The sequence below is a fragment of the Humulus lupulus genome, chromosome 2, assembly GCF_963169125.1.
Source record: "Humulus lupulus chromosome 2, drHumLupu1.1, whole genome shotgun sequence".
Lineage (NCBI taxonomy): Eukaryota > Viridiplantae > Streptophyta > Magnoliopsida > Rosales > Cannabaceae > Humulus > Humulus lupulus.
Window position 1 is genome coordinate 216,615,884 of NC_084794.1, and position 24,152 is coordinate 216,640,035.

The 24,152-nt window shown below is 38.0% G+C and overlaps 1 protein-coding gene and 1 non-coding gene across 2 annotated transcripts; one reads left to right on the top strand and one right to left on the bottom strand.

Annotated features, from left to right (window-relative positions):
- Positions 1 to 11,563: 11,563 nt before the first annotated feature.
- On the bottom strand, positions 11,564 to 12,730 carry LOC133815160 (uncharacterized). The gene is made up of 2 exons (XM_062248030.1): positions 12,087 to 12,730; positions 11,564 to 12,017 (listed from the first exon to the last, which is right to left on the bottom strand). The coding sequence occupies exons 1-2, from the start codon at positions 12,728 to 12,730 to the stop codon at positions 11,564 to 11,566; spliced, it is 1,098 nt and encodes a 365-aa protein (XP_062104014.1).
- LOC133820805 (small nucleolar RNA R71) lies at positions 12,183 to 12,289 on the top strand. Its single transcript, XR_009887204.1, has one exon. It is a non-coding gene; the product is annotated as a small nucleolar RNA R71 (small nucleolar RNA).
- Positions 12,731 to 24,152: the final 11,422 nt, after the last annotated feature.

Below are 24,152 nucleotides of genomic sequence, written 5' to 3' on the forward strand. Positions count from 1 at the left end.
CTATATTCTAAGATAAATCAGGTTGTATCCTCTAATAACCAAAAGACCCTTTTACCTTCCTAAGTAAAACTAAGCCTTTTAATCAATCTAAAGGTATATTAGTCATTTGCTCCCAATTCCCGCTAATTCCTCGAGTGTTCCTAATATTTACCACTTAAATCTCGTCATCTAATTAATCACCCATTATTGTTCCCCAATGTCTAAAAAATCCCCAATATATTTTCTAAATTCCCAAAATACCCCTAGGCTCCCCCGAGCCGGGTATTCGTTCCCATTGTGACCTTTTTGCTAATTGCTCAGTAGGATCACCTCGTGCCGAATAATACAAATACATCCACATAATAATGTGGTCTCACACTAATATCACATATATATTCACATTTATGCTCTCAACAGGCCAAAATTACAAATATGCCCTTATAAGCTAAACAGGGCCCACATGCATATCTAATACTCCTAAACATGCATTGCACATGTCAATATAATCGTATAATCATGCATATCATATAATCATACATTTAATCATTAAATCACACATAAACCAATTAAGCCCTCCAGGCACGCTAATCAAGGCCCTTAAGCCTTGTTAGTTATTTTGGGTCGTTACACTACTCATCACAATTCTTTTATTTATTCTGCAGTCCCAATGCTCGTTTTGCTGTGTGGATTTGATTTCCATCAATCGGTCCTACTTGATGTACTATCCCCGAGAGTTTATGCCCACGCAATCTAGTCCTAGGGGAGATAACATTAGCCACTACGGTATACTCTGATATATTAATAGGGAGTAAACCGTGGGATACATACATAGTAATAGAAACTATAATGGGTTGCTTCGGACAAATCATAAATTTAACATAAACATCCAATCACAAAAACCAAGAAAGCCCATAATTAGATTATGTAGTTTTTGACTTAGTTGCCACACCACCACTAGGTTTCCCACTTGGATCTACCATAACTGCGATCAAAAGTGAACAGTCGGATAAAAGTAAACATAGTCTTTTGTACATAAGGGCTTAACACTAGGAAATTACTATCCTAAGTTAGATGAGTATGTCCCTGTTAGTATTGGTTCCCTCGTTGTAGTCCTTAAGTGCCTCACCGACGATGCCAACGTCATCTATCTTGTTTCTTGGATCTTCCTCAGGATCGTCTTTTGTATCTTCTTCAGGATCTCCTTCCTCAGAGTCTCCATCGACTTCCATATCTTCATCATTTTTTTTTCTGGCTTTTCCCATCTTCTACCCTAACAGGGTTCTCCGCAATCGTTTGATTCATTGTCACCATCTGATTCTTCCTTTCGTTTGTTGCAGCCTCCGCCTGATCAGTCCATGCTCCAAAGAATCTTTGACATCTCAGGTACCTGCTTGACCTCTCCAAAGGTGGTCCAAAGTACAACTCCATGGATCAAGAAAAGGAAGGCCACTCTATGTTAGCTGGCAAAATGTGATACCATTGAAGAGCTCTACCCCTCAGACATAGGACGATTAACCTAACCATAAAGCTCGGGGGTGTACCAATTTCCTCGAAGAAAAGGGACATGGAATATGTAAAATACCAGACATCATAAGCGTAGTTTCCCACCTCTCCGACATATAAACGAGGAACCATACGGTCGAATGATACATAAATATCGATCCTCTGCTCCAAGGTGTACTCTGTGGGTGGGTTGACTAATATAAGGTTTTTCTTTCATCTTTTTTCTAACGTAGGTAGGTCATCCATTTAACCTACAATATATAGAATTTAAGTAGGTAAAACAACATACATAAATACACACAATACAAGAAAAGCAATACTTACAGTGAGTGTCGGTCTATCTTTGCGAATATACATGTGGGTTTGTCTATAGAACTAGTTTAGCCCGGTGCTCTGATACCAACTGTAACGTCCCGTAAAATCTCTTAATATAATTTGCGAAAAAACATAACCATTTTCTAAAAATAAGGTAACTGAAAATCCATATAAAAAAAAACTTTTCAAAACATGCAACAGTTCGGAAGTATGCGCATACTTAAAAGAAAATTACAATGTCATAATTTTAAACATTCAACAAGCCCAAAATAATTTCTTAGTTATCATATGGGTTCTAGTCCCCAAAACATAAATTCCCAAAAGGTCGATCCACATGTACATCCTCGCAGATAAACTTCAGCGCTCACTGATCCACTTTGCCTTTGAGCTTACCTACAACACGAAACAACTAGGTAAGCGAAACGCTTAGTAAGAAAAACTTAACAAACATAACAACATAAACGAAGCAAGAACTTAAACTAACTTTAACTAGGCGGATAACTAACCAAGAATAGGATTCTGATGAAACCGAACCCTAACAAACAATTTCAGAACGTTCGAATGTCCTGGCAAACTTATGGCCATGCCTCATAACCAAAATTCATATCCTAAAGGTACACCTGCACCGATGGTGAACCGGTTTCTTACTTAGTTCCCCGGTGGCTAACCGGAGTTCATAGTTGTCACAGTAGCTAGCCGGAATCAAAATCAACTTACTTATGTGTCTCGGAGTTTAACCGGACTCTTATGTCACGGGTGTTAAACCAAACTTCTTACATATTGTGGTGGCCAACCGACCGTAGTTACATAGTCACCGGTGGCGAACCGGTTTCTTACTTGGAAACTGGTAGCTAGTCGGAGTTCGTAGTCATCGCAGTAGCTAACCGGACTGCTTACCTTAGTCATGAGTATGCGAACCCTCTAGGACCACGGTCTTGAGTAAACCTTCTAAGACTAGTTTAAATTATTAACTTATGACTTAGTTATCTACACTAGTCATTAACGTGTTGTGGCCAAACATATCATAAGTTGTCTTACCCGGATTCCTTTGCGCTTGCTTATGGAAATCTTCTATCCAGAAGCAAGCCTTCACGCTTAGATAACACTGTAGTGAAACCACACAGTGACTCGGATTAATTATGGCGTTTGATTAATTAAGTTTATGTCTTCAAGGTGAGCAATTAGGAATGAAGTTAACAAATTTTCAATATTATAATAGCATTTGCTCTTAAATCTTAAAACTTAGACTAAACCCTTGAATTTATAGTCTTATCACATTGTTCATAAAAACATGCCTACAAATAATGGTGCAAGAACTCTGGAAATAAATTCTCAATTGCATAAAGAGACCACTTTATTAAGCCTAAAGAAAACTTTTATTACCGCTTTCTCATTTTCCTTATGAAATAAAAGTGTTAAACGTTATCTCTCGCTTTATTAAAATTGTAAATAAAAAGGTTCATTTTCAGTAAATTAAGAAACTCATAAGTTTTGTTATCCAAAAATATTTTATTTATTAACCAAATAAGCAATTTTAGTCATATCTCACACAAGAGTACTATCTTAAGATTTTTCAATAAAATGTAAAATCTCATTATATTTTAAGCCACTTAAATCTTAACCCTTAATCCATAGAAATTTATCTTATATTTACTTTAAGAAAAAGAAACATGATTTGACTAGTGAATTATGACTTAAAGTTTTAAAAAATAAATCTGTCCAAAACACAATTTGATTTGACAACATTTTTAGAAAAAAAAACAAAACTCACAATCTATGGGGTATTTCCTAGTCAACTCTTGCAAGGCTCTTAATAAATATAAAAAGAGTGTAAATAGTTAAAACCATATAAAAATATTGATTTGAAACTTGTCAAAGCATTGCTCAAACATGCACTCTTCAAGCTATCAGTTTTTCACTCCAACTTGTACATCAATCACAAAAAGCTTATAACTTGACCTAGACATAATGTTTTTTGGTGTTTCAAAATGCTAAAATAAATTAACCTTCGAAAATAATGAAATTCTGAAACTCCCATTTGAAAATTTGACCAATAACCTAGTGTTTGGCCCATTGGAAGCCAGTGTAACAAAACCATCTTGGCAGCAAACATTTTTGAATATCTAAGTTAGAAAATTTATAACTCCCAAACTATAGTGAATTTTTAAAAATTATTTCATGAATTTAATATTAAATATTTCCGTAACATTCAGTAAAAATTTCAGCCAAAAATAATATTTTTTACCCACTCAACTAACTGTTCAAAATTTTAAGGCCAGAACTGCCAAACCTTAATACAGCTTGCACTAGATTCCCAAAAAGCTCATAACTTGAGTTATATAAAATGTTTTCCAGTGGTTCAAGATGTTAAAATTATGTACTCTTTCCAAATAACGTATTAAAAAAACTTTCATTGAATAATTGGGTCGTTTAGGTATGATTTGGCCCTTTGGAATCCACTGAAAAGTTTTGGCAACAAACATGCATCAACCAATCCTATGGAACTTTGGATTCCAATCTACCAAACACCACATAAACCATATGCATGCATCATCAGCCCACTAAATAACCTTATTACAACCCAAATAACTAATTTAACTCACAAAACAACAATCAAATTCAGATTTGCTAAAGCCATTAAAATGTTATGGTAAGAATCAAGATTTTACCTCTTTATGTTCAAACCTTCGGGGTGGTTGAGCTCTTAGGGTTTCGAATCACTTCTCAACAATTCACACTCTTGAATCCCTTCCCATAAACACTAAGAATCAGATTATAGAGCTGGAAAAGAAAAGGATAGGGATGCTTAAAAAGAGTTTGCTCTAGGTTTTACCTCTTTCAAAAATTTCCTTCTAAGTTTGCATGCATGTAGATGATGGTGCTCACACTTGCATCAACCACACCTAGGTTTGAGATGATGGATCTGGTGAGTGTTAAACCAACATGCATAGAGTTTTAGAACCCTTAAAGGTTCGGTCAACATTGGAAGAAGAAGGAAAAGAAAGATGGTAAGAAGAAACAAAAGAACTCACCCCTTTTTCTTAGCTGTGGTTCGCTTTTTGTAAAACCTTCAATGGATCTTCTTCAATGGTGCTCTAAATTTCTAGAGAGCTTTGAGAGAGATGAGTGTGTGCTGAAAAAATCAAATGGAGTAAGAGAGAGAGAGGGTTTCAATTGGGGTCTTTCGGTGTTGAGATTGAGTATTGAAATTAGCTTAGTTTGATTTTCAATAAAAAATGATAACATGGGAAAATAATGGCTATTTTCTTGAAATTATATTGGGAAAGTTTTTCCCACTCAAGCACTCTACATGACCAGACATACATGCCTCAAAGTGCCCTTAATTTAAATTTTATTAATCATCAAATAAGCTTGAACATAAGGTCAAAAAGGCATTTAGCATAGTGTATAGTTTTGATCAATTTTTTCTTAGTGAGAAAAATCAATTTAAATAAATTGTGACATCACCAAACTTATCATATTTTATTATCAAAATAACCTATAGTTATTTTTTTTTAAGTTTATGTTCTGTTGTACCCCAATTTTAGCTCGAGTCATCCACTCAGTTTGGTTACAGCTAACAAATAAATATACGGAGATATAACCAAGGAAATGACATCTGTTTATTATCCACGTAAGCAACTCTGGTTTCACATGGGCATGTGTGGTGTTAGGCTTCTTGGGTTTAGCCTGAGCTACAGACATGAAGGTTGTGAAGCACAAGCTCGTAATATTCAAATGGTTTTCAAAGTACGAGCTCGGAGAAATATCATCCAGCTCATGGTATCAATGATATATTGCGTACCCGCGGATCCCCAAAGACACGGGTATTTTTATACGATTATTTATGACCAGCCTGTCATATTTAATGTCCCAAATAATAGGAGAACATTTACTTTATGATCAAATCATATCCCAATATAAATGGGAAATATATGTAATAAATATGTAAATCTGTGATTGACTCACGCGGTTACCCAAACCTGTCCATGGAATTTCTCTATAAATATTGAGAATATTGGATAGGAAACGGGACACATTTTCTATAATACTGAAACTCTACCAAAATATAGAGAGAAACAGTAATAATATAGACTCGTGGACTAGGTGAATTTTAATCACTGAACCACGTAAAAAGATTTGTGTTCTTGTGAATTCATTTCATATTTCGGTTTACTATTAAGCACTAATCAACCTTATTATTTCTTAAATACACTGTTGGCAAAAAATCTCGTCAACATGCTCAAACTTAGTTTTGTCATAATTATTCAATCAAGAATATTTTATCTGAGATTTTTACCCAATTAGGGTTTTTGACCCGGTCCACGGCCAAAGGTCTTGGTTTTAAAAAAAACCGCACTTATCACAATATGGCTAGCATTCAAACATCACGAACTTCTTGTAACATAAAATGTTCCCCTGAAATAATACATAATACAGGGAATTAAAATACATGAACTGGGGTTTACCCAGTGCCCTAAACGCGGGGCATTCTAGGTTTATGCTCATGTGGAAGAAGATGGTACAACTTTCAGAGTTAATACCTTATTTGACACTGTGGAATAGTACTGAATAATAGGCACATTGATGCACAGTGGCTTGCAAAGCACTTTATTGACCAATTTAGATTGCATCCCTGGATGAATGGGTCCTTGAGTGCTTCGGAATGGTGAGGCAGTGATGCGGATTCTTTGCTGTTTCGGATGCTGGGGCATTCGTGGAATGGAGATGGTGGAGGGGCGGCTGTGCAAGGGTCGTGGGTTCGTGGTGTGATGGGTTCGTGGTGGGGTCGAATGGATTTCTGGGTCGTGGGACAGAGAATGAAGGTGGAGGCGTGGGTCGGTGCTGTGGGTTTTGAATGGTGAGGGTGAAATGCCGTGGGTTTTACTGGGCTATTGGTGCGTGAGTGTGGAAGATAAAGAGGTATGGGTATTAGGTAATATACTAATATGTATATATGATAAAATAAAAATAAAATAGATAAAATATAAGCAATATACGAATATATATATTTATATATGATAAAATAAAAATAAAATATATATATACAGTAAATATATATATGATAAAATGAAACTAATATATATATAGTAAATTGATAATATATATTAAACTGATATATAGCTTTTCTATCCTTTTTGTTTTTTTTTTATAAAAAAAAAACTCAAAATTTCTCAGAAAAAAAATGCTCCCGGTTGATATAGCAAAGCTCATAGCATAGCATTGTTCCTCCTGCGACCCTGCTAAATGCTGAAGCGATGCTATAACAACTGGGACTTCCAGTTTGTTTTTTTGTAAATTTTTCTGCCTTTCACCAAACTTGCCCAGCTTCCCATATTACAGCTTCCTTTCTTCCACCTGCAATAAATCATTACAAACACCAGCAAACACACTTAGTAACCTCAAGAAAACACAAGTCTATCTATATAGTATATATTTTTCTCTTTTTTTTTATTTAATTATATATATATATTTCTTTAAAAAGGGTGATACACCCCAAACTTAGTTACATATATTATTTATTTACAATCTGTCTCTTTCACTCATGGGTTGCCCAAGTATGATACATTAAATACATGGCAGCCCATAGTCCTTCTCCTTCAAGCATCCTTCAAAATGATGGAGGTCTTTGCTCTATCGACCTCCCCTCCAAGGTAATGTTTAAGCCGCTGCCCATTCACCTTGAATACTCTCCCGGACTGATCTTCTTTGACATCTACAGCTCTGTATGGGTACACCTTAACTACGGTGAATGGTCCCGACCAACGGGACTTGAGCTTGCCTGGGAACAGCTTCAGCCGCGAGTTGAAAAGTAATACTCGCTGGCCTTCTTCAAACACTCTATGCTGAATTCGCTTGTCATGCCATCTTTTAGTCTTCTCTTTATACAGCTTGGCATTTTCATACGAAAACAGTCTCATCTCCTCAAGCTCATTCAACTGCAGCATGCGGGCTTCTCCAGCAGCGTCAAGATTAAGGTTCAGCTTCTTGAGGGCCCAAAATGCCCGATGTTCCAGCTCGACAGGCAAGTGACAGACCTTCCCATAAACCAGCCTGTAGGGGGACATTCCGAGAGGTGTTTTGTAAGCTTTACGGTACGCCCACAGCGAATCATCTAATCTCTGCAACCAATCCTTACGGTTAGGATTTACAACTTTTTCAAGAACCCCTTTTATCTCTTGGTTTGACAACTCGACTTGCCCGTTAGTTTGAGGATGGTAGGCAGTAGCAACCTTGTGTTTCACACTGTATTTGGCCAACAAGGCTGCTAGGATTTTGTTCACAAAGTGGGTACCTTCATCGCTTATCAAAGCCCGTGGGGTTCCAAACCGAGTAAACACTTGCTTATGGAGAAACTTCATAACCACCTTGGAGTCATTTGTGGGACTTGCTACTGCTTCAACCCATTTCGAGACGTAATCCACCGCCAACAAAATGTAGAGATTTCCATAAGATGGTGGAAAAGGCCCCATGAAATCGATTCCCCAAACGTCAAAGAGTTCCACCTCAAGAATGCAATTCAGCAGCATCTCATTCCTCGCTGAAATATTGCCAACTCTTTGGCAGCGGTCACTTCTTCTTGCAAAATCATGAGCATCCTTGAAAATGGTGGGCCAATAGTAGCCCGATGGAAAGACTTTGGCAGCTGTTCTTTGTCCCCCAAAATATCCACCATAGGGAGAAGAATGACAGTGTTCTAGGATGCTTGCAACTTCCTCTTCGGGCACACAACGCCGCATCATTCGATCCGCACACTGCTTGTACAAGTAAGGCTCATCCCAATAGTAGAATCTCACCTCATGGAAGAATTTTTTAAGCTGCTGTTTAGTAAACTCTGGGGGCTGTAATCCACTCACCAAATAATTAACAACATCGACATACCATGGAGCAGTCTCTTGAGTTAAAACCAGCAGTTGTTCATCAGGAAATGTTTCTTGAATTTGCATTTCATCTTTACTGTCACCACTTGCTTCCAGCCGAGATAAATGATCAGCCACTTGGTTTTCAGTGCCTTTTCGATCTCAAATTTCTAAGTCAAATTCTTGCAGCAAAAGATCCCAACGGATAAGTCTTGGCTTGGCATCTTTCTTGGCAATGAGGTACTTGATTGCTGAATGGTCGGTGTAAACAATCACCTTCGTTCCCACAAGATACGATCTGAATTTGTCAAACGCAAATACAACAGCCAGCAGCTCCTTTTTAGTGGTTGAGTAGTTGATTTGAGCATCAATTAGTGTCTTGCTCGCATAATAAATCGAATGGAAAATCTTTTCTCTTCGCTGCCCAAGTACTGTCCCAATAGCAAAATCACTTGCGTCACACATTAGTTCAAATGGTAAAGACCAGTCGGGAGCCACAATCACTGGAGCAGTAACTAATGCCTTTTTCAACTTCACAAATGCATCATGACAATCATCATTAAACTCAAACTGGTGGTTTTGTTCCAGCAGTGAAAAAAGAGGCTTTGAGATCTTCGAAAAATCTTTAATGAACCGCCTATAGAACCCCGCATGTCCCAAAAAACTTCTAATGCCTTTAACAGTTGTCGGTGGTGGCAATTTCTCAATTACTTCCAGCTTTGCTTTGTCTACTTCAATGCCTTTATTAGAGACTTTATGGCCCAAAACGATGCCCTCCTTTACCATAAAATGGCATTTCTCCCAGTTGAGAACCAAGTTGGTCTCCTCACATCTCGATAAACCTTGCTCCAAATTAGCCAAGCAATTGTCAAAAGATTCCCCATAGACTGAGAAGTCATCCATAAAAATTTCAAGTATACTTTCTGCCATGTCTGAGAAAATAGCCATCATACACCTTTGAAAGGTGGCTGGGTCATTGCATAAGCCAAACGGCATCCTCCTAAAAGCAAAGGTGCCGTAGTGACAAGTGAATGTCGTTTTTTCCTGGTCTTCCAGTGCTATAGAAATCTGGTTATAACCTGAATATCCGTCAAGAAAACAGTAAAATTCTTTTCCAGCCAACCGATCCAACATTTGGTCAATAAATGGCAGCGGGAAATGGTCCTTCCGAGTGGCTTTATTAAGCTTCCTATAATCCATGCAAACTCGCCAACCAGTCACCGTTCTTGTGGGAATCAACTCATTGTTGTCATTAGTCACTACTGTAACTCCTCCCTTTTTAGGCACACACTGAACTGGGCTAACCCAAGAACTGTCTGAAATAGGATATACAATGCCATAATCCAGCCACTTAATCACCTCTTTTTGAACAACTTCCTTCATAATGGGATTCAGCCTTCTTTGCTGCTCAATGGAATTATTACAGCCAGCTTCCAGCAGTATCTTATGCATACAAATCGTCGGGCTAATACCTTTTATATCTGCCATAGTCCAGCCGATTGCCCGCTTATGTTTCTTCAACAATTCCAACAGTAAACCTTCAGCTTCAGCTTCTAAATATGCAGAAATAATTACTGGCAGCGTTTCATTGTCCCCCAAATAAGCATATTTTAAATGGCTGGGCAGCGGTTTCAACTCCAGCTTTGGTGGTTCTTGAATGGACGGCTTTGGAGGCTTGAAATTCCCTTCCGACAGATTTAAAGACTCAAACTGCTTGCTGAATTTCCTGGCTGGTTTGCTTGACTCTACCCAAGTAACTTGAGATTCCTCTTCATTGCTATATTCTTCATCATCTTCAAAGATATTCAGCCCCACATCAGCCTTGCAAATTTCTTTATTAAAGGTCTCAGCCACAAGTGTCTCAAGTACACTCAAACTAGAACATTCTTCTATTTCATCTAGGAACTTCATGGCTTTGAAAACACTAAAGGTCACTTGTTGATCGTTCACCCTCATGGTAAGTTCACCATTTTGCACATCAATCAACGTCCTTCCTGTGGCAAGAAACGGCCTCCCCAAAATGATGGGTACTTCTCGATCCGCTTCATAGTCAAGAATGATGAAGTCGACCGGGAATATAAATTTGTCAACCTGCACTAGTACATCCTCAATCTTCCCTTCCGGATGAGCCATTGATCTGTCCGCTAACTGCAATGTAAATGTGGTTGTCCGAGCTTCACCAATGCCCAACTTCTTGAAAATAGACATAGGCATTAGCTTAATACTAGCGCCCAAATCGCATAAAGCTCGTCCCACATCTCTTCCACCAATAGAACATGGAATCGTAAAACTGCCTGGATCTTTTAATTTAGGAGGGATTTTACTTTTCAACATAGCACTGCAACCTTCTGTGAAAGCAACGGTTTCGAACTCACCCAGCCTCCTTTTCTTCGTCAAAATATCTTTCAAGAACTTAACGTAGTTGGGCATTTGCTCCAAGGCTTCCACCAAGGGAATATTGATATGGAGTTGTTTCAGTACATCCAGAAACTTCCTGAACTGCCCATCTTGCTGCTGTTTTCTAAAACGCTGAGGAAATGGTGGGGGCGGCTTGTGCAGAGTCTTTACTGGAACAGATTGCTTACCCGATGCTGTATCAACTGGGCCAGTTTCAATAGCTTCACTTGCTGATTTTTTACTAGATTCTCCCTCTGTTTGGATTGAAGTGGGCTCCCTACTGCCCTTTGTTTTCTCCTCATCATTTTCCAAAAAATTTCCACTTCGTAAATTAATTGCCTTGCAATGTTCTTTACCATCCCTCCACGGATTCTCAGTGTCACTAGGCAAAGAACCTTGTGGCCTATTTTTCAGATCATTAGCCAGTTGCCCAAACTGCATTTCCAGGTTACGAAGAGACGCTTCTTGGCTCTGAATCACCGCATCATTCTTTGCCATATAATCCCTCATTAAACTCTCCAAAGAACTAGATTAAGAGCCTTGAAATTGGTGAGGTTGTTGAGCCCTTGGCTGTTGAGAAAAACCTGGCGGAACTGACTGTTTCCCTTGTGCTGGCGCTCCACTTGAACTTGCTCCTTGACCCCCCCCCCCCCCCCCCATGATAGATTCGGATGCTGCCTCCACCCTGGGTTATAAGAATTTGAGTATGGGTTGTTGTTGCGGTTGAAATTCTGGTTACTCACATAACAAACCACAGCTGGATTTGAAGGACAATTCTCAAACGTGTGCCTATCTCCACAATAAACACATGAGACGTCTCCACTTTGAATGGCAGCAGCTGGCTGAATGTTTCCTCCCAAACTCAGATTCTTTAAAATGTTGGTCATTGAGGCCATTTGAGCTGTTAAAGCCGTTAAGGCATCTACTTCAAGTACTCCCGCCACCTTTCTACTTGTAGAAGCTCTAGTGTTGGACCATTGATAATTGTTGCTTGCAATTCTTTCCAAAATCTCAAATGCTTCGTTGTAAGACTTGGAAAGAATGGCACCATTGGCTGAGGCATCTAACACCATTCTAGAAGCTGCATTGAGGCCATTATAGAAGGTCTCCATCTGTATACAGTGCGGGATGCCGTGGTGTGGACACTTCCACAAAAGCTCTTTAAATCTCTCCCACGCATCACTGGTAGATTCATCTTCAAGCTGCTGGAAAGACATAATTTCACTTCTGAATTTTGCATTTCTGGTGGGAGGGAAATATTTTCGTAGAAATTTCTCAGCTAGATCATTCCAATTTGTGACGGAATCAGGAGGCAAAGTGTTGAGCCATGATCTAGCTCGGTCTCTTAACGAGAATGGAAATAGCTTCAACCTTAATGCTTCTTCACTCACTCCTTGAAGCTTAAAGGAATCGCTCACCTCCAAGAATGAACGGAGGTGGAGATGAGGATCCTCCGTTGGCATCCCGCTGAACTGCCCCACGTTTTGGAGCATTTGAAACATCACTGGCTTGAGCTCGAATTGAGGTGCTTGTATTTCTGGCCTCACAATGCCTGGATTTAGCTCATTAAACATGGGGGCAGCATATTCCCGTATTGCTCTGGCTCTGTCATTCGCCAAAACAATGGGATTAGTAACTTGCTGGCCATCCCCCTCTTCATTAACATGCTCAGCCATAATGCCTCAGCTGTTAGCCTTCTGAGCCTTTCTCCTTTTTCTGAAAGTACGTTCGATCTCGGGGTCAATAGGAGCAAGTTCAAAGTCTTCTTGTTTGTTCATGCACTAGATAGACCTGAAAGTATACAGCCAGAACAAACAGATTTAAAAACAATAGAAATAAATTGCAAATTAGTTGATAAAACAGAATTTAATTTTAAATCCCCGGCAACGGCGCCAAAAACTTGTCGCGTAAATTTAAGCAATTAAAATGTGCAAGTGTACACAGTGATAAGTGAGTATCGTCTCCACAGGGATTTTAAACTAAATAATTGCAAAATCAACTAAAGAACAATTTAAAAATAAGATAACAAAATTAAGAACATGATTGGAATATGAATCTGAAATTTAATGGGTATACGTAATTTAATCTAAAACAAAATGAAGAACTCAGAAAAAATTAATTCAGAGAAGATCTATGTGAACAATTAGATCTGGATGGCTATTTCCCCCTATGTTAATCTGCCCAGTTGTTATAGCAATCGTTCAGCAATTATGCACAGAGTTAACAGATTTCACAATAAGCCAGTTAGCTTTTTCCAAAACCCACTGATATAATTCCACAACTTAATTCAACACATTCCTATATTGAATCAGGTTGTAAAACATGCATTTATTCACCAAATCTCAGGTTATACAAGGTAGCAAAATATTCCTATTTCACTACTAAGAACTACCTAAACATGGCATTTCTCTTGCATCATTCAAGTTGATTCCACTAGATAGATTCTTTCCAAAATCAGATCTAGCTAGTTTAATTGTTAGTTATGGCCAGTAATCAACAATCATTAAACATTAATTTCACTTGAATGAACAAAGGCAAATTACTAAACTCATGCATTGCATTAATACTTCATCACATAGGGTTCGTAGCCACCCAAATCTCAAGGTGATTAGTTCATGTCTAAACTGAAAATTACAATCCAAAACAGAGATTGTCCATCCATAGCAAATATTCAGTTCACAAATTATAGAATCAAGAGTATACACTACAGCAAAGGAAATATAGAAGAAAGAGAAGAGTAGAATCGGGTTCTAGAGTCCTCATCCTTCCTTGGCCGTGATTCTCCTCTTGTAGGTAATGCCTTTTTCTGTGTATATCTCTCTATTTTTTTTCACTGTACTCTTCTTGCTGAAAGATTTCTGTACTGTGTCCTCTCCTATTCCTGGTGTATTACGGCTGCCCCTCTTCTTTGGGTACTTTCCCTTACCCTAATTAGAAAGTCCAATCCATCTTTGGTCCATTTCTTCTTGCCACCTCAGCCAGCTGACTTCATTCATTAAAATGGGTGCCACATAGGCGCTGAGGTAATTACTTAAGTGCAGCTGGCTTCTGTCCACGTCATCCTTCTTTTCCCAGAATTGCTACGAGTCTGGCCTACAGCATCTGAGCAGCAATCCTCCCTTTTTGTCCCCTTTGTCTTTTGATTCCTTTAATTTCCCTTGGCGCTTTGAAGGTTCCTTTCCTGAATGACAAAAACACACAAATTTACATAAATATTTATAATTACTAACAACAACTCACAAACTCTTAAATGGACTCACTACTTAAAACATAAAGGTAAAAGTTGAACAAATTTACAATTAACACACTTTCATTACTCTTTTCAACCTAAAATCAAGTTCAAAAAATCCTAAAAATAACTCTAAATCATAGAGTTATCACATCCCAACATGGATTACTCTGCTTTTAGGGAGATGACTCAGAACACAAAGTACTCCATGTTTTTAGCTTCTCAATTCTACAGAGCTCGCAGCACTGCTAAGATACAGACTGGGTTGAGTGATGAGAAAAGGATATTTAATAGGGTATGCATATGTCTAAAGGCCTGCAAGGATGGCTTCTTACAAGGTTGCAGACCACTAATAGGTTTAGATGGTTGTTTTTTGAAGGGGTACTACAAAGGAATATTGTTGGCTACAATTGTGATAGATGGTACCAATTCAATCTTGCCAATAGCATATGCAGTAGTTGAGAAGGAGACTACTAACAGCTGGACTTGGTTTTTGGAGCATTTGAGAGATGATTTAATCCCCACAGATTAATCCACATTCACTATGATTAGTGTTATGCATAAGGATTAAGTTGTAATTGTTTTGTTTATTCTATTTGTATTAGTGTTGCTTATCTGTTATTTTCCTTTTCTCTGTATTGAGGTCACGTGCGTGTGATACCTCTTCTTTAGGCTATATTAGTCACTGTACTGGCCTTCTTTCTTTTCAAGGAATACAAAAATTCATTTTCCATTCTTTCAATACATCTTTTATGGTATCAAAACCATTATAGCTCCAATGGCTTCAGAGGCTAGTATTGCAGACTCCACGTCTGTCTCCAAACCACCCAACAAGACTGCATCAATAGTACCAGTGGTCCCTCTCATACTGACCATCTCTCCTTTAATGCCTATGCCCCCATTTATCTTCAATTTCTACATCCTTGCCCACCTTACCCTCTGTCAATCAACCCATCGCAGTAACACTCGATGAGAATAACTTTGTTGTATGGCAGACTCAAATGCTCAACATCATCATCGCAAATGGATTGGAGGATTTCATCAATGGTATTCGGGTGTGTCTCATTCCCAACTTTACAAATGTTGCCAACCTATTTAACCAAGAGTTTCAGATTTGGCAGCGATACAACCGATTAGTCATGAGCTGGATATATGCCTCTATAAATGAGTCTCTGCGTGGCCAGATCATCGGCTACACCACCACTTTCAAGATTTGGAGTACTCTTACTCAGATTTACGTCGCTGCTTCATTTTCTCAACTTTCTAAAATTCGTACTCATCTTCAAAACCTCAAGAAAGATGGGCTCACGAATTTTTCCTATATTCAGAAGTTTCGGGACCTTTGCAATACACTGTCCTCTGCTGACCCGATCTCCTACACATATCAGATGTTGTATTTCTTCAATGGTTTAGGGCATGACTACAATGCGTATGTTACACCTCTCCAAGCTCGTGCTAACAAACCGACCATGGAATATGTTACAACCTCTTACTCAGCTATGAAGCACAGTTGAATCACCAAAATGTTGTGGATAACATCAGCTCCCTTCAAGCCAATTTTTCCAACATGTTTGCTGCTAAACCCAAGCCTCTCCATCCATCTACTCACTACTCTACTTCTAGGTCTACTCCACAATCCAAATAGTCCTATCAACCACCATTTCCTTCTCCTCACCACGAAAAATCACCTCCAAATTGGTCCCCTGGTCCCTCCTCTACCCCTCGACCACAAACCACAGTCACCGGACCCTGATGTCAAATTTGCCTCAAAGTTGGTCACACCGCTAACGTTTGTTACCATCGCCAAAACCTCCAATATCAGCCACCACCCAAATCTTTCAATGCCTACTTTTCCCAACAGAGCCTTGCCCTTCCTCCACTATCCTCCACTACTCCATAGCTTCCATACTCTGATTCGGCTTGGTATTTAGATTTCGGCACTTCCCACCATTTTACCCTTGATCTTAATATGCTTGAAGGAGCCCAATCATTCACTGGCACTGATCAGATTACTGTGGGCACTTGTAAGAGCACTCCTATTACTTATTTTGGTTTAGCATCTTTACCCGCATATAACTCTGTCATTTGGTTGTCCAAAGTTTATCATTCTCTTGCTTTATCCAAAAACTTACTCAGTGTGTCTTAGTTGTGTGCCGATAACCATGCTTTCCTCAAGTTTCACCCGTCTTGTTTTTATGTCAAACACCAAGTAACCAAACAAACACTTCTCACGGGTCAGCTTGATCAGGGTATCTACAAGGTGTCTGATCCGCCCCAACCTGTGTCCCACTCTTCATTTCAGCTTTTCCTCACAACCACTTCGGATCATGTTGTTTGGAATTCTCGTTTGGGTCATCCAGCAAGAGATGTTGTTAATACTATTCTATCTAGATGTAATATTTCCTCTTCTAAGTTTTCATCAAGTCACTTTTGTACTGCTTGTCAACAAGAAAAGTCTCATAGACTCCCATTTCTTGTGTTTGTATCCCGAGCTGCTAGGCCTTTCGAATTAATACATAGTGACTTATGGGGTCCTTCCCTATTTGTTCTATCACTGGTGTTCAATATTTTATTTTGTTCATTGATGATTACTCTCTATTTACTTGGTTATATTTTCTTACCTCCAACGATGAGGCTTATCGAGAATTTTTCACTTTCAAATCAATGTTTTCTACTTAGTTTGACACCTCCATTAAACGTCTACGCACTGATTGGGAGGGGGGTGAGTTTCAGACACTCCATTCCTTATTTGTTCAACATGGAATTCTCTATGAGCTTTCATGCCCCCACACTCCTCAATGAAATGGGAGAGTGGAGAGGAAAAATTGCCATGTGGTCGAAGTGGGGCTTACTTTGTTGGCCCAATCCTCGATTCCTTTAACTTACTTGCCTTGTGCCTTCTCGGATGCTACATACTTAATCAACTACTTACCCGCACGACTACTCAATCTTGATAGTCCATATTTTGTGTTGTATCAAAAACAACCTTCTTATTTGCACTTCCATGTATTTGGTTGTGAGTGATTCTCGTTTCTTCGACCCTATAATTCACATAAACTCAAATTTTGATCCCACTCCCATGTGTTTCTCGGCTATAGCAGCAACCACAAAGGTTACCTTTTTTTGCATGTGTCTTTGGGTCGTTTATATGTGTCTCGGCATGTCGTGTTTAATGAGCATAGTTTTCCTTTTAGTCAATCATCCATGTCCTCCCCACCAAAACCAATTCACTCAGTCATTACCACACTACCTTTTATTCCACCCATTCCTGCCCATGTACCTTCATATCCTACCCCTTCTACTCCTCACCCTTCTCTCTCTGTGTCTGCCACACCTTCCCCAATAGTACTCTCTCCACCTTTACCTTAGTCACCTTCTCTCGTCCCTCCCTCACAAGACACGGCTCTCACTCTAGCTGAACCTTCCCGTGTACCACAAAATTCCCATCCTATGGTCGCACGGGCCAAATCAGGCATATTTAAACCTCACTTATTTTCAAGTGTGTTAGCAAGTGTTCCTGTTGAACCTTCCTATTTTACTGAGGCTAATAAATGTCAAGAGTTGTGTGTTGCAATGTGACCAGAGATCTTTGCTCTCCACTCTTAGCACACCTGGACTCTTGTCCCACCACCCTCGGATCACAAAGTCGTAGGGTGTAAATGGGTATATTGGGTTAAGTTGCATCATGATAGTACTGTGGCTCGTTACAAAGCTCTCCTTGTCGCTAAGGGTTACCATCACACTTATGGGCATGACTTTCATGAGACATTCAGTCTGATTATTAAACCAACAACGATTTGCCTTATTCTAAGTGTGGTTGTCTCACTTCATTGGGCCATCAAACTACTTGATGTCTAAAATACATTTCTACATGGTGACTTGGCTGAAATTGTTTACATGATGCAACCACAAGGGTTTTTTGACCCTACTCATCCTCACTATGTTTTCCAACTGCACAAGTCGTTATATGGCTTGCAAAAATCTCCGAGAGCATGGTTTATCAAGCTTAGATTTGCTCTTCAACAGTATGGTTTTTTTCCATCACAGACGGATTCCTCTTTGTTCATTTATCATTCCGACTCTACTATGTTTCTTGTAATGATTAATGTTGATGATATACACATCACAAGATCTTATTCTGCTACTATTGTTGCACTTATTCGATATCTAGATACTCAGTTTGTTGTTAAAGACCTGGGCGACCTTCATTTTTTTCTTGGTGTTGAGGTCCACCGTACTGTTGCTAGTTTGCACCTAAGTCAATATAAATATTTTAGAGATTTACTTACTAAGTCAGATGTGCTGGATTGTAAGCCAGTGTCGACCCCTATGTCTTTGGGTTCTCTTTCATTACATGATGGTACTATTCTTCCTTCCGCCTCTGAATATCGTCGTTTAGTAGGCGCCTTGTAGTATTGTACCCTTACCAGGATCGATCTTTCCTTCTGTGTAAATAAGCTATGTCAATTCATGCACTCTCCTATGGATGTGCACATGCAGGGAGTTAAAAGTATATTAAGAGCACCAGCCATAACTAGATCCCCATCCTATTTTACATGTTTATAGTGATGTGGATTGGGCTTCTTGCCTGAATGATCATTGCAGTACAAGTGCCTACTTCATCTTCCTTGGAAACAATCTCATCTCTTGGTCATCCTCTAAGTAGAAAGTTGTATCACGATCGAGCACGAAGTCCGAATATCGAGCTCTGGCCAATGGGGCTGATGAAGTATCCTGGATTCAGTCAATTCTTTCTGAGTTGAAGCTGCCTTTGCCTCATCTGCTTGTGCTCTATTGTGACAATATGAGTACTCTTCATCTAGGTTCCAATCCCCTTATTCATGCCCGTACCAAGAACATTGAACTTGATTATCACTTCATCCGAGAAAGGGTTGCTCGGAATGCCTTACGCCTGTCTTTTACCTCCTCTAACGTTCAACTCGATGACTGTCTTACCAAGCCACTGGTCACTCATCGCTGTCAAGAACTCAGAACCAAACTCACTATCTTGCCAAGACCAATGAGTTTGCAGGGGGTTATTAAGCATAAGGATTAAGTTGTAATTATTCTATTAATTTTATTTGTATTAGCCTTGCTTATCTGCTATTTTCCTTTTCTCTGTATTGAGGACATGTGTGTGTGGTCCCTCTTCTTTAGGCTATATTAGTCACTGTATTAGCCTTCTTTCTTTTCAAGGAATACAACAATCAATTTTCCATTCCTTCAGTACATCTTTTAATTAGTGACAGACAGAAGGATCTACAAAATGCAGTGGAGGCTATTTTCCAAAGAGCAGATAGTCAATTCTGTGTCAGACACATGTATCGTAATTTCAAAAACAACTTCCCTAGCCTTCTCCTTAAACAATTGCTTTGGGCAGTAGCAAGGGCAACCACACCTGCTGAATTAGATTAGAAAAGGAAATACTTAAAGGATGTCAATGAAAGGGCTTACAACTGGCTGGCTACTAAAGAGCCTTCTGAGTGGAGTAAGGCTTATTTTAAAGGAGTGAAATGTGACATGCTTCTGAATAATGTCTGCTAAAGCTTCAATCACGCCATCATGGATGCGAGGGACAAACCAATAATTACACTCCTAGAGAAAATTATATATTGTTTGATGTGTAGATTCAGCAAGAGAAGAGAGAATGTGGACAAATGGAAGCATCCTATGCATGCCAATATTATGAAGATAATTGACAATGCAAAAACAGATTGCTCATTATTGCACAGTGACACATGCAAATGCTACATAATTCTAAGTTAACACCAACACTGGATCTGGTTATACAGTTGATTTGGAAAAGTGTAGTTGCGCATGTAGATGGTTTGAGCTCACATGGATTCCATGTGGACATGGATTGGCTACCATTTGGTTTTGCAACCATGAAATATGGAGGTAAATTCATAAGTGTTATCACAAAGTAGCATTCCAAGCAGCTTGTGTAGGCACAGTGGTGCCTATGCCGAGCCCAAACAATTGGCCAAAAACTGGTCTCAATCCAGTCTTTCCTCTAGGTGACAACAACCTACTGGGAAGGCCTAGGAAAAAAAGAACGAAAGATGCAGATGAGCCACCCCCTCCTACAGCCACTAAGACAAAGAAAACAGGTCAAGTTGTCAATTGTAGCAATTGCAAGGAACCAAGACACTTCAGGATAACATGCACAAATGCAGCAGCCCCTAAGGTATTGCATAATTCACTTTAGTGCCAAAATTAATTGAGAAAGCTTGTTGGCTGCAATTGACACTTAACATAATTCATTTTGCTTTTTTTTAGGTGCAGAAGAAAAAAGGAGGCCGCCTACCAAGCAAGAACGCTACTCAATAAACATTGAAGAGGAAAAGAAAGGAGAAACAACAAGCAAGGGAAGTTGTAAATGCACCAAGTGCTGCAGGGGAAAGTGCATCAAGTTCTGCATGGGCAAGTGCACCAAGTGTTGCAGGGGCAACTGCACCAAGTACTGCAGGGCCTAGTGTGTAGGATTACTACAAGCTTCTACAAGCTTTTATATTTTGATATAAATGCTTAAACATTTTTTTTGGGGGGGGGGGGAAAAGGGCACCTGTATATATGTTGGACATATAGGCAAAGAATTTTTTGTTTGGGAACAATGGGCAACTAGGTATATGTTAGAATTGTTGCCTCTTTTTTTTTTTGATGTGTTTTGAACAAATGACAATTACCATGTATTTATCATTTCAGTGATTCCAGAAATGAAACTTACTTAAATGAAAGATGATAATTTCATTCACTACTTTATACACACAAATTAATTGAAAGTTAAACTGTTTCATTCAAAATAATTGCTACTTTTCATTCATAGCAGAATTTGATACATAATCCAACAGTTATAGCTTAAACACCATTTCAATACATCAGCCACAACAACACAAATCAGAAGATGATTTTGCAAGCTTTGTTTGAATTTGTTTTCAGAAATTGCAATTTTGGGGCTGCATTCACCATAGCTCTCCATATCTAATTGATTTCTTTCCATAGACTTTGACTTACTATGCATCACTAATTATTTTCTATGCATTGAAAATGGGGGTTCATCAACTTTGGATAAGGAAGAAACTTCACTCTCCAGTTCTTGAATCTTCCTAAGCAGCTTGGGTATCATAACTGTCGAACATTGGCACATATCTGGGTCCAACCAGTGCCAATAATTACAGTATCTCATCTCCTTCATAAACCAACCACCATTAAACATCACAAAGAACTAGTGAAAAAAATGAGAAAATAAACTCACGGGATGCTTGCAGCAGGTTAGGAACCTTCTTCTTGGGTTTGCATTCGTCCAAGACGTCTTTACCACTACTGGTTTTGGTGGTCGACAACAACATTTCACTTGTCACAGTGCTTCCATCTTCGTAAAACTACGGCTTTGACAACCAAAGCTTCGACAGTTGAGATGAGGATAGATTCCCCTTTTTTGTTCTAATTTATTTATTTTCTTTTTCATTTCTGGGTTTTTCTTATTTCTTTTTCTAATTTAATTATCTACGTGGGCGCCTATGGGTAAGTTGGACATGTTTCAACGGGCCACATAGGAGGGTTTAGGGAGATAACGGAGGGAATCGACGTAAACGGTAAATATGGTAACGGGACGTGGGTTTAGGAGGTTTAACTGGCGAAAATAAAGAAGTGGGGGTTAAGTGTATAAGAAGGTAAAGATAGGAGTTTTGCCGCTAATTACTCTATAAATTTAAATATCATAAAATATCATTATGATAAAAATATTTAATACAAGACTACATATTTAATAAATATATTAATATAAATTCAAATGTTATAAGAGTAATTTGCGACAAAAAATACCTAAGTTTTTCAAAATTATCAGTTTAATACCTAAGTTTTTTTTTTATGAAATAAATACATTCCATCAACATTTCTTAACAGTCATAGGTACTTGACTGTTAAGTGTCAGGTTGGTGCCTGCGTATCAATATTTCAATGGTCTAGATAAATAATTTTTATTTTTCATTTAAAAATTCAAAAATTAAATGAAGAAACATATTAAATTCAAAATCATTATAAAATTATTGAAAATTCATTTAAATAATATAAAAATAAGCAAATCATTTATACATTATTTTATTTTACTTTAATTACAAATATTAAAACAAAATATTAATTAAAAAATAGTATTCATACTTTGTTCATACTAACTGTTAATATTCATCTTTCATTCAAACCAACACCCATAGACTTAAAAATCCAAATTAAATCAAGATTATTCAATTTTATAAAGGAAAAAAAACAAAATTAAAATATTCATGTTCTTCCTTCATCTCAGATTTGTAAAACCCTAAATTGGCTATCTTAAATAGACAATATATTTTTTAACTCAAAAGTTTTTTTTGACAAGTTTGAAGCAATTGTCTCGACGAGTTTATGATCTGTCACGACAACTTGATTTTTTCAAATTTATTTTCTTAAGTCCTAGTTCTCTAGAAATTATCATATTTGTTTATGGAAATTTACTACTTGATATATCGTCCATATATGTTGATATTCACTGAGAAAATATCATTTTGTTTATAAGAAGATTTGTCTTTAAATATAATATTTTTTTCCTTCTTTAGACTTTGAGACTTTTTTCCAATTGATTAAAGAATATTTTGTGATATTTTTTAATGACAAAATTTGTGGTAATGGCTTGTTGTGAAAAGAAAGATTTAAAACAATGTAGTTCTTGTTTTGGAAAGGAAACTTTGTGCAAAAAGAAAAGATTTTCAATTTTCTTCATTTAAATAATATTTTCTATATATCCTAATCATTTACTGCAGATCATTGGCTAAACTAGGAAATGATTCGAAATTCAATTGATTAAAAAATTCGTTGGAATGAATCTGGACTGTTGGTCTGTCCAGATACACTATATGTTGAGACAACTTCCCAATCTGTCATAACAAAATCTGACAGACTGGCCGAATTTTCTAAATAAAGAATTTGTGCAATTCTTTCTTTGATGTTTGTAGATTTCGTGGACTACTTTGAAAGACCATTTCAACTATAAATAGAGGACCAAGTAGCCACAAATCTTTAGCTCTTTCGCATCTAATTTTTTAATATCATTTGTATTTTTGAGAGAGTTCTTTTTGTGAGATTATGAGTGGATACCTTAATCTAGTATATAGGAGCTCTGTAGCATCCTTTTGTGTTTATCTCTTTCATGTAGAAGCATGTGACTATAGGAAATACATATTGCGAGATCTTTATTTATTTTCATGTGATTTACATATTATCAAACAACACATGCAAATTCCTAGAACATGTTCATATGAAATTGATACAAATATAGAGTAAAGTAAAAACTTACATTACGCAGCGGAACTAGAACAACTCCTTCCTTCAATCTCTCTAACCTTTGATTCCTTTCTGTAGCAGAGTATTATCAAGAGATTGAACTAGATCAGCAACACAGTTTTCCTCACCAAGCCTTTGATCAACCTAGAACTAGTGTGGGTTGGTTCTCAATACATGAGATAGAGATCTAGAAGAGAAGAAGAAGAAGAAGAAGAGAGAGTGGCCAAGAAAGGTTAGACTATCTAGGTTTTCACTTACCCAATGAATCAAATGAAACTAACTTCCTTATGAAAATCCTAGATACTATATTCCTTATTTAGGAAACTTAATGGGATTTATTTAAATTTAAATTAATTAAAATAATAAACAAAAAGATAAAAGCATTGTGTTATCCCCAAAAATTGGAGTCCGATGACGTGGCAATAGAAATGACAAATGGCAAGGAATGGTTGGGTGATCTGGCTTAGGAGTGACCCGGTAGACCAGTGAAGAATTTTGACTGGCCAGAGAAGTGTCATGACCGCCCAGGCATGACCTTGTCTGACCAGTCACAT

Coding starts and splice junctions, on each gene's coding strand:
- LOC133815160 (XM_062248030.1), bottom strand. CDS start 12,730: ATGGCTGAGCATGTTAATGAAGAGGGGGATGGCCAGCAAGTTACTAAT. Junction 12,018..12,086: donor AATGGTGCCATTCTTTCCAA/GTCTTACAACGA, acceptor GTCCAACACTAG/AGCTTCTACAAGTAGAAAGG.